Consider the following 11,940-nt stretch of genomic DNA (forward strand, 5'->3'; position numbering starts at 1 on the left):
GCAGTGAATTTAAGTCTTTCTGCACCTTCAGTATCTTTTTGCCGAGTGGGACCGAAATGTAACTTTTATTTTTCTTGCACCAAAAAATCTGCTTTGATGTGAATTAATTGAATGAGAAATATATTATGTGTAGTGAAATTCGAGGAAATAAATCTAAATGAAATGCAGGGAAAATGTGTATAATTTATTAAGCCGTATAAGGTAGTCATGTGGTGTCCAACTTCAAATATTTGTATATGGAAAAAGGATATTTCTGGGTATACATGTTTTCTGAGTGCTTATAAAATTTTAATTCTTTCAATAAACATCATCATTTTATACGAAAGTAGCCTTTATTTCTCAAAATGTGATGATTCTTATTTATATGTTTAAATTTCTGCAGTGTATATTACATTAATTGCACTTTTGTAAAATTTACAGTTCGTACTTAACAACCATATCTTATTAAACCTATCACTATGATTTTACTTACACATGTTTCTATTAACTTTGCATTAAGTTTCAAGCTTCTTTCGTCTTTTTAAAAAGACTATTTTAGGCTTCATATGAGGAAAGAGAGTTTTTCCGGCATAAGCTTCGACGAAAAGTTTTTTTGAAGCCAGAGTATGAAAGGGCTTGGATGTATCTTCTGCATCTAATTTTCTGTCCCATTTTGACAAAGCAAATTTTAGAGTGGCAACGATGATTTCCAGCAATTCACACAAATTGAGTAAAGAAAATCCCAACCAAATTCCACTGTATCCTCCTAAAGAGCTAAACAGTTCAAGATTCTGAAAAATAAAACAAGATGTTAGAAATTATTTTTAATAAAATTATAAAGGTAAAAAAATGATTAAAAATCTAAAAGCTTTCAGATTTTATATTACGCCCAAACAAGCGTTTTTTTTTTAACGTTTTGTGTGTTACTTTTATTATTAACATGTTCAATTTAAAATGAGCGTATCTTTAGAATTTCCGATACGCAGTCTCGCGCGCTGGAGAGATATTTTTTTTACAGTGTTGCCATTGCTCGATTCGAAATCGTTGAGTTTCTTAATCAAACATTCGTTAAAGTTTTATGAAATAGATAATAAAACTAATTCTAAATTCGAAGTTCAGGCTTCTAGATCCGCATATTCTAGTGGAGGACAACTTATTGAAAATTTGATGTCCCTAGGTACCGTTTTCTTTCGCAGCGAGAGAAACATGCATATATTCATGCAGATTTCTTTAGATTCTTTAAATATAATGGGGGGGGGGGCTCCAATATTTGGTGGCAACAATTTGAAAAGTGAACCAACATTTATAGTGAACCAACGCAAAATGCCAAAACGAAATCTGTTTTCTTAATGTTTTGTGTGTTACCTTTATAAGCTTTTTCTCCCACTTCCCTAGCGTGCCTTCGTGGTGTAGTGGTCAGCACGCAGGGCCGGTATTCCAGATATCCGAGGTTCGATTCCCGGCGAAGGCGGTTGCATATTTTTCATCTTTTCTGCTTCCGATTAACCTAATGACTCTACAAGTGGCGCCCGAACTAAAAGGGTTGTGGATGATGATTCTCCGCACCCAAGATTTGGCGACTAGGTCCCCTAAAACCCTAGTCGCCCTTTAAAAAGGGGAGTATATAAGTTATTTCTCTCACTTCCCTAGCGTGCCGTCGTGGTGTAGTGGTCAGCACGTTGGACGGTATCCCAGAGGTCCGTGGTTCGATTCCTGGCGAAGGCGGTTGCATATTTTTCATCTTTTCTGCTTCCGATTAACCTAATGACTCTACAAGTGGCGCCCGAACTAAAAGGGTTGTGGATGATGATTCTCCGCACCCAAGATTTGGCGACTAGGTCCCCTAAAACCCTAGTCGCCCTTTAAAAAGGGGAGTATATAAGTTATTTCTCTCACTTCCCTAGCGTGCCGTCGTGGTGTAGTGGTCAGCACGTTGGACGGTATCCCAGAGGTCCGTGGTTCGATTCCTGGCGAAGGCGGTTGCATATTTTTCATCTTTTCTGCTTCCAATTAACCTAATGACTCTAGACCTTTATTTATTAAATATCACCAAAAATAAGTCAATCGTGTAAAATTTGAATAAGTTATCAAATAAGAATTGCTGAGTAAAACTGCAGTATGCAAATCAGTGGCACTGCGATCGAAATGCGTCATCTGCGAGAAGCATCACATTGCATGAATCAGAGCAAGCCAGCAAATTTTGATGTGATACTGAGATAAGAAATCTGGGATAGCCAATTTTTGACAATGTCCTCCAGGCAGTATTTGCCTGAAGAACGGCGATGGAGAACTAGTGGAAGACTAGAGGCAGGACAAAGTCAGACAGAAGTGACCAGATGGCTAAATGTGAGGTCTTCTGTGGTTCATAGACTTTGGTTACAATTTTTAACTACAGATTCGGCATCCAGGAGGTTCAGCCAAGACGTCCAACTGCTATATACGAGTATATATATATATATATATATATATATATATATATATATATATATTTAAACAAATTAAATTTAAATTTTAACAAACACGTATAAAAGTAAAAAAGCAAATTTAAAGCCAAAAAAAATTAAAAAAATTATTTAAAAAATGTGTAAACATATAAAAGATTTAAAAGATTTAATTCTCGAACTAATTTACAATATCATTTAAATTCAGAAGCATAAGCAAATCAAGTGCAAAACCAATCCATGAAAATAAATTCACTAATTTAGCAAATTAAAATTAATCCAAACAATTTTTTTAAAAATGCATAAGTGAATGTCTGTTGAGCAGGCAGGAGGCAAACTTATCAAGATGAAGTTGCCTCCAAACCTAACTCTTCAATCATTCAATTCGTGTTTCGTCATCCATGTAGACAAGGGTAAAAGCCAAAACCAGAAGAAATACCAAATGTGGTGAATTACCAAAAAGAAATCCAAACAAGTGGAATTCCGAGTAATCAGCAATTAAAAGACTAGAGTTAAAATTAAAAAATTAATAAATAAGAGTAGAAAACCAAATTTTTAGAAAACCAAAGTACGAGGACATTTCGAAAAGTAAAGATACAATGGCTCTCATTCCCTTAAAAAAAAAAAAAAAAAAAAAAAAAAAAAAAAAATTATTTAGAAAACGTCAGTTACATCTTATTAACTGGATTATTTATTATTTTTCGACATAATCCCCCTCGTTATCCAAACATTTGTTAAGTCGGCGCACAAGCTTTTGTATCCCACAGTCATAGAAACCGAGGTTCAAATCCCGCGAATTGGCTGGCTGCATGGGTGTTTTCGTGGTTTTCCTCATGTGTAACGTGTATACGAGCCAGTTTCCCTTAGAAAGGCCTTCCCGAAGGCATCCCTCTCCCTTAGGCAGATAGCCCTAGTGTGCTTTGCCATAATTAAATACACCACACCACACCCATAGTCATAGAAGGTTGCCGCCTGTTGGAACCCAGCGCGCACACAATTTCCTGTGCTCTAACTTGACAGTCACAACTTCATAAAGAGTTGTCATTGACACTTCCGGTATGATCTGATGCAATTCTTTCAATTTGAGACGTCTATTCGCACGAATTGCTTCCTCTGTTCTCTGAAGAAGGGCATCAGAGATCACAGATGGCCGACCTGTTCTTTGTTCGTCGTGAACATCGGTCCTACCTTCAGAGAAATGACGACACCATTTCGTTACATTTTGTCGATTCATAATGTTCCCATAAACAGAAACAATTTCTTTGTGAATATCCACTGGTCGCTGACCTTTTGCAGGAAGAAAACGTATGATGGAGCACACTTCGCATTTGGCGGGATTCTGAATCGGCGCAGCCATTTTAAACACGACCTACTCCAACCAGAATCAACGTTGAAATGCCGAACGACCGCGAGGAGAAAGCTAACGGTTCAAGGTTAACACTTGTGTTGCCAACTTGCTCACCAAAACTTTTCTTTTCCTCTGGCGTACAGTGTATCTTTACTTTTCGAAATGCCCTCGTAATTAGAAACTCTTGCCTACAGAAACTTCCCCGACACGAATTAGGCAAAAAAATTAAAAAGAAACTAGACATTATCTATAAAAATAATACATAAATTATACTTTAATCAAAAGGCAAGTAAATAGTAAGTTTTATTTTAACTTACCAACTATATTTGTTTTTGGGGAGTGAAGAAGTATTGTCAATCTTAGTGTGTTCTGCAAACTTTAAATAGAGGGTGCTAATGTAAGGTTAAGTTGAGTGTAAAGCTGCTTTCTGTGATCAATTAAAAAAAAAAAAAACCTATTCTGTAAACTTTTAAGTAATGTAAAATGTGTGTTCTGTTGTAGAAATGTGTAAAAAATTGTAAAATGCGAACTGTAACGTTATGTGAAAAACATGTTGTAAACTATTAAGGAATGTAAAATATTAAGGATGTAAAATTTGAAAATGTTTTTGAAAAAAAGTACGAATAAAATTATTTTGAAGTAAAATTTAATTTTAATTTAGGTTTTGAAAATTATTTAAAAAATGTTATATTTAAAGTAACTGATTTATTGTAAAATTATAAAATTAAATGCTATATATAAATCTAATACATATCCTTAGTCGCGCTTTCGAGACAAGAAAAAAAGTAAGTTGAATTTCGTCAATCGACCCAGTAGAACGGGAGATATAGAACAGTTCTATTTCTTTTTTGAGCAGCGTACATTTCCTTAATAGGGATTTTACATCCACATCTATAATTAAAAGCAGTAATTAAAGTCGATACTTATTCTATGTCAATATTAATATTTTTTTTTTTTTTTTTTTTTTCTTCCCGGAAATCTTCTTAAACTATCTTAAGCTTCTCTGACAAGTCCCATTTAACTGTCACAGCAAACAATTTTAACATTTTAAACTATTCCCGAATTTCTGTCTGAACAAATGACATTATAGTAATTAAATTCACGTCACGTCCTGTCGTTTTGTCTAGAAACTTCAGTTTACGAATGTAGAGGAAAGATCTAACTTAGAAGAATTACGAATGAATGCAAGCTAATTTATTATTCATTGAAACGTTTTAATGGTCCAGAATTGAACCGTAACAATTGAAGCATTCAGTACAATGCTATTTTCTGAAAGTTTCGATACTTACGTCATACTGTGGCACATGCTCATAAATTTTCCGTTCGATGGCCTTGTAGTAGATCCTCACTAATGTCAGTTGCCGCCTGTAAAGACATATAAATCAAATTATTAAATTTTAAAGGGAATTTAATATTCTTTCTAAGGAATTGAATTTGCTTTTAATGTAGGAATAAGGTGAAAAATGTATTTGAAGTGAAATATAAAGTAAAATGAATTGAAAATATTCATGGCATATGAAACGAAACCTCTTTCGAACTAAGATAAATGAATAAAGGTTATTTTATTTCGCTGTATCTTTCGCCGTGGCCATTGAAAATCGAGGTCCCGTAATTGTCATTGAAAGACTTACATATATTACAGACATAAAACTGACTAATTGTTTTATATGATACGTATGAATATTCATATCTGAATATATAATGCATATGAATGAACATGTATAGTGTAATACATACAAACAAGCCCGATTCTGTACCAAAGTCGAGTGTTTTTTTGACCGAAGTCACAGATATAAAACTCAAAGCTTTTTTTTTTTTTTTTTTTGTTTTTATATGTCAAAGCCTTGACGGCTATCTGCCTAAGGGAAGGGATTCCTTCGTGGAGGACTTTCTAAAGGAAACTGCTTCGTATACACGTTACGCAGAGTAAAAACCGCCCACCAGCGGCCGAGCGGTAAAGGTGCTGATCGTTGGTAGTTCGGTCTGAGGTTCGAACTTCATGAACGGGCTGGCTGCATGGGCGTTTTCATAGATTTCCCTACGTGCAACGTGTATACGAGCCAGTTTTCCTTAAAAAGTCCTCAACGAAGGCATCCCTCCCCTTATCCAGATAGCCCTCGAGGCTTTGCTGTAATCGCATAAACCAAACCAAACCATAGAAAAAACCACGAAAACACCCCTGCCCGTTCGCGGGATTCGAACCTCTGACCGAACTACCAGTGTTCAGCGACTTTACCGCTCGGCCGCTGGGGTGGGCCGAAAGAAGAAAGAAACTAACGCAAAGAGTTATTAAGTTTTCCGTGGGAGTATCATGAAAGTGTCAATTCCCCCCCCTCCTTCTTAATTAGAGCACGGATCTGAATGAGGTTTGCTGTACGTTAACATCCCATAAGTGCGCTACAAAAAATTCCATAACTCCTGAAAGGCTCTCACCACTTAAAAGGCGACTGCAGTGAGGCACGAAACTCTGTCGACTTGGTCCAGGTGGTGTTGAGTCATTTTCTACTGTGTATAATTTATAGTTTGGGTGTCAGAATAAAAATTGTTACATTTTTTTCCGAGCCAGGAGATATAAGAATCAATTGTGGCCTCACTTGAATTCGAACCATGGATATTTCAATTGCCAGCTCTTGCAACACTGTAAGAGCACGCAAAAGACAATGCGGTTGTGACTTATTTCACTTGTCTTCACATCAGAACTAGCCCACGAAGTTCATCGTGGCAAGGAGTGTGCAAGATTGCGCCTGTAGTTGGCAACAACCTTGAGCAGCATACAGGTGACAGTACGACTTTTCTCAGTTCCGCCCCCCCCCAATTTTGATGGAGAGCACCCCGGAGGGACTGTTCCGTGGTCTCCCACTTCCTCTTCCGCTACCCTCAACCTCTCGAAAGGACTATCGTTTCACTGCATATTTTTTAGAGTACTCCCATATCGCTCAGACATTGTAAATATACAAGCATCCATGCGTCCTCCGGGACTCGAATCCGGGCTCTTCTGTACCGCAGTAGGTTTCCCTAACCACTATACCGTCTGGGCGGCAGAAAATGGGATAAAATGCGATATCGCATCTACTACCTACCCTCAACAGCGCATCGGAAAAAAACATTTACTCGAATTTTCATTTCCGGGATATCTGATTCTCTGACTTGCGCAAAAACCAATTGTTTGAGGAATAACTAGCAGGAACACAGCTTTAAAAAGTATTTTCACTTTGATTATAAAATGTTTCCGGGCCGGGATTAACTTAAATTACTTAACTTAACCCTTTCGCCGTCCTCTCCTGACCGCGAGAATTTCTCCCCAGGGGCCGTCTGTTTTTTGCAGCGTGTAATGTTGTTTTCTCTGTACATCATAACTTTCCATACGCGACTTTCGTAGTGGATAAACGTCAATGAATATTAAGTAAAATTATAAGGAAATAAAGCATAATGGGAAAATAATAGTATCTCTGCTTATTTCTAACAGCAGGATAATTTGATAGCATCTGTTCCATGCGGTCCACTCCTCCCATTTTGTTGTCGTAATCTTTTACAATTATTGGGTTTTTTTTACAGTTTTTTTCCGTGCTCCAACATCAATCATCGAGTTCTTATGGACTGTACTCATCCTTCTTGTCTTTCCAATTCGAAACCTCATTTTTTCTGTTTTTCTGTTGAGTAGTCACTGTCTTATGTAAAATGGCGCGAATATTCATAAAAACCGGGGGTGGATTCAATTAGAAATAGAATGCCTGATTAGTACTGCCCTCTAGGAGGTATTCGAACAAACAAAAATAAAAACTCAAACAAGTAAACATTCAGAAAGCGTTTTAAACGTTTAAAAGTTTTAAAATGTAGAAGAACGCTTGTAGCGCGTTACGGCTGCCCTGTGGAAGTTTCACTTGAACGCGCTAGGCGCGTTACGGACGACGAAGAGGTTAAATTACTTAGCCGGGACATCGGTTCCATTGACATATGGCTTGGCTAGGAACCTTCCACTAGCAGAAGGAGAAGACGCTTGTTTCTCGGAAAAGTTTCTCATAGGCCCAAACATCATAAGATGTGATAACGCCATTGCAAGCGTACTGTTAATGCCAGCATGTTTGATTCTTGAGACGTATATTTTCCCTTCTCATATCCAGCCAGTTCTTCATGGGCAATTAAAACATTCAGTGAAAGTGTTTTAAATAAATATGCCATGTATTAGGGGACCGGGAAGTAATGTCGCTTTCTTACATTAAATTCAAACGAATAAATTTGTAACAAGTTTTTATTCTTAATCAATAATATAATCACCGTCGTTATCAGCAACCTTTTGCCATCTAGTATGCCGATTTCAATCCCAGACCGATAAAAATCAATTGGTTTTTGAGTAAAATATCTCGAGATGGCATTTTGGACAGCATCCCAAATTTTCAAATTTTTGTCACTAAGAAAATGTTGTAGGGATCGGAATAAATGGAAGTCCGAGGGTGCGATATCGGGCGAATATGGTGGGTGGACAGTACCTTCCACCCCAATTCATTATATTTTTCCAGTGTTCGTCTTGCATATTGCGGTCGGTCTTGCATTGTCGTGTTGCAGAATGACACCTTTTCCATTGACAATCACCGAATATTTTTCGATTAAAGATTGGTTCACTCGATCCAGTTGTTCACGATAAAGGTCTGCATTAACAGTTTTTCCAGATTTCAGCAATTCAAAATGAACAATTCCGCGAATACTTCATCAAACACCCGTAAGCGCCTTTTCGGGATGTAAACCCTTTGTAACTCCTCTTAAAACTGCCTTTTGAGTTTTGGATTATCATATAGGACTTATTTTTTTGTCTCCACTCATCAAACGATCCAAAAATGGTTCTGTAGGGTGCTGTTGAAGCAATACGTTGCATGCGATGGATAGGTTGGCTTTGTTCTTTTTGGACAGATTATGGGGGACTTAAACACCTGCTTTGCTTATTATTCCATTCTGCTTTAAATGTTCTTGGATGGTCGACCACGTTTCGTTAAGAGTGTTTGACATGGATTTGCTTCCACTTCTGCCCTTAGCATGTTGTCGACATGCGCAGAAACGACATTACTTTCCGATCCCCCTATTATATTTTCTTTTCTGGTGTTTTAGTGAAAAAACTTTAAACAGTATTAGCACCTTTTCTTATAAGAGCGTGTTAGAAATTTTGAAAGAGAAAAACTGTCTCTTGATTAAAGCAAAATTCAGTAAAACGAACTTTTGCGAAGTTGGGCGTATCTAATTCAAAATCATTCATAACAAGTATCCATGACAGCAGTATTTAATTAGAACATTAACTGATATTGTTGGCTCATTATGATATTTTTCTTGCTTCAGTGCCCCACTCAGTGTTACCAGAAAAGTATGAAACACCAAGCCTTTTGGATTTCAAACTTTGCCAGTAACATATACATATTAAATTTTTTAAAAGCCTTCTTTAAGGACACTAGGAACAATTTTAAGAATAAGGAAAGAAATAATTTATGCATTAACTGATTAAATAAAAAATAACCTAAAAACTTTTTATAAATATCAACAATATAAATTAATTCCAGTTTCATTACATATCAGTTAATTATCAGTATACTCACATTCTATTTTGAAGAGTAACTTTTTTCTTATCATCTGTATAGAATTGGGCCTGTAAGATAAAATACTTTTCATTTATTAAAATGTTAAAAAATTTCGATCCATTCTTAAACTTCTTGCTAATATTTCTCATTCAATTAATTCTGGCTTCGGGGCAAGGCAAAAATACATAACTCAAAATATCTTCATTAAAACTTGAAAAATATGGAAAAATATAAACCACAAAATATAGTTAAAACAATTAAAAAACAATTTTTGCAATTAAAATTAGAGTTTCTAAGGAAAAACTAAGAATTCAGCCAGCCAAAGAATTATTTATCAGTGGGCTTATTTCCATGTGAGCATATATTATGTGAGCTTTTTTCCGTGTGAGCATATTTCTAAGTGAGCATTTTTCCACATGAGCTTTTTTCTGTGTGGGCATATTTCTGTGTGGGCTTTTTTTCCTATGAGCATTTATACCTGTGAGCATTATTCTGTGAGCATTATTCCTGTGGGCTTTTTTTCCTGTGGGTATTTTTCCAGTCACCAACTAAACAATTCTTTCCAATAACTCGTTTAGTAATTCCAGAATACCATTTCTAATAGGGCTGTGTTTCATCGAGTGTTGGGCAGAGGAACTAAGTGGTGTGATGAACAGCACAACATCTGTCAAAATACCACGATTGAACAATTTTATGAGGGTGTTTTGTTCGCTAGATGTACTTGGACAATCTTATGTATCCTTACGTAGCAATTTATACAAGATGTCTTTGTAATCATTTTCGTAAACTACTTTTCTGCAAATTTCCTGATTAAGAACAGTTGATGGCGTTTGGTCTTTCAGCCAGTACCGTATTTTGGTGGCTGCTTGTTGTTTTTTCCACTTAATCAGGCATCATCCCGTTTCGTTTTACCTTAGGTCGGAAGCTCGTCAGTGGGGCATAACCATAACCTAAAGGACAAGTTAGGTGGCCTGGAAAAATAGTCAAAATTGACGACAGTTTATTCATGCGGGGAAAATCAACAACAACGCTGGAGGAGCACTTCCACAATAAAGGCAGGTTATGCCATGAACGTGGCTTGTGCTTTCTTGGTCAGGCTCGCAATTGGGAAGCAAGCACATTGATATCAACGATAGCAGACCACATAGTAGAAGGATCGACAGTGTATTCAGACTGTTGGGAAAGCCTATAAAACAGACGAGCTTGAGAATCTTGGTTGCAGCTATTTAACTGTGAATCAGACATTTAATTTTGTTGATTCAACAACGAGTCCTCACACACAAATGAGGAAAGATTGTGGGGCTGTGTTAAATGGCGAAACTAAAAGCAAAGACATCATCTAGAGTCGTATCTTTCCGAATTAGTGTGTCAGAAATCCTTTGGTAAAGATAGGTCTTTTGATGCCATATTGAAAGCAACTGGGGAGATACAGCAGCCACAAACTAAATGCGAGCAGCTTAAATTTGGCGATAATCTTGGCGCCGTTTTGATAACAGAGGCTGTGAAAATCAAATAGTACCATATTGGCGTCTTAATAAACTTGGCGAAACAGAACTTCCGCAGTACAATTAATTTGTTCTTCCGAAAAATTATCACGTGCATAAGAGAAAATGGTTGTTGTTGTTACATATGGCTTTACTGGAAGGATCAATCCAAACATATAAAACAGCTCAAGTATCACACAAGAACAATGATATATAATAAAAAAGAACAAACATTTAAAGCTAGAACCAGAATAAATGAACATGGGAACTAGAGTAAAAGGTTGAGAATTTAAACAACAAAGGTAAGGAACATAAGAGATGTAGTCTTTACAAGGAGTTCATGGAGTTCATTCCAGTATCTCACCATGTTTCTGAGACTCTTGATCTAATTCTGGGCGCATAAGAAGATGCTCAGCAATCATGATGCACGAATTTCAAATTGGGCATATACTAGATGAAAGGAGACCAAGTTTATTAAGGGGGCTCATACACCTTAAACCCCTTATGAGCTTCCAATTATGTGACTGTTGCAAGAATTGAGATATTTTATTTATTTTAAAAGTCCAACCTTTTACAGCTGACTACATAATATAGCTGCTTTGGAAACTAGTAACCAGAACGTTTGTGTTGCCACAAATATTTTTGTAATTTAATCAGCTTTGTGACAAAATCTTTCGTCATTTTTCCACATTGCGCGCATGCTATTTTAAAAATGGCTAACGGTACATACTTGAAATTGGATGGAATTCTTTATATGAGCACTATTTTCTAACTGAACCAAAAATCTGATGAATATTTTAATATTAAAAAATTTTATGCACGAAAACATTACAGATTTTTTTAATAAAATACATTTTATAAACTCAACTCGAAATAAAATAAAAATTTAATATGAAATTCTCAGTTTTTTTTTGGTTTACAGTCGTTTCCAAATGTTATAAAAGCTATATATAAACTATGGAATTAAATAATGCAACAGATAATTTTAAACTGTGCGCGCAAGGTGAAAACATGACGAAAATTTTTGTCACAAAGCGGATTAAATTATAAAAAATATTTGTGGCAACACAAACTTTCTGGTTACGATTTCAGAAAGCAGCTATATTATGTAGTCAGCCGTAAAAAGT

The 11,940-nt window shown here is 36.1% G+C and overlaps 1 protein-coding gene across 1 annotated transcript; it reads right to left on the minus strand.

Annotated features, from left to right (window-relative positions):
- Positions 1-361: 361 nt before the first annotated feature.
- On the minus strand, positions 362-9,452 carry LOC118183703 (degenerin-like protein unc-105). The gene is made up of 3 exons (XM_035353297.2): positions 9,348-9,452; positions 5,058-5,133; positions 362-770 (listed from the first exon to the last, which is right to left on the minus strand). Coding segments are annotated over exons 1-3 (354 nt in total). The 5' UTR covers positions 9,350-9,452; the 3' UTR covers positions 362-494.
- Positions 9,453-11,940: the final 2,488 nt, after the last annotated feature.

This window comes from Stegodyphus dumicola, chromosome 2 (assembly GCF_044657685.1).
Source record: "Stegodyphus dumicola isolate Sdum_Otavi_A_Nest chromosome 2, ASM4465768v1".
Classification (NCBI taxonomy): domain Eukaryota; kingdom Metazoa; phylum Arthropoda; class Arachnida; order Araneae; family Eresidae; genus Stegodyphus; species Stegodyphus dumicola.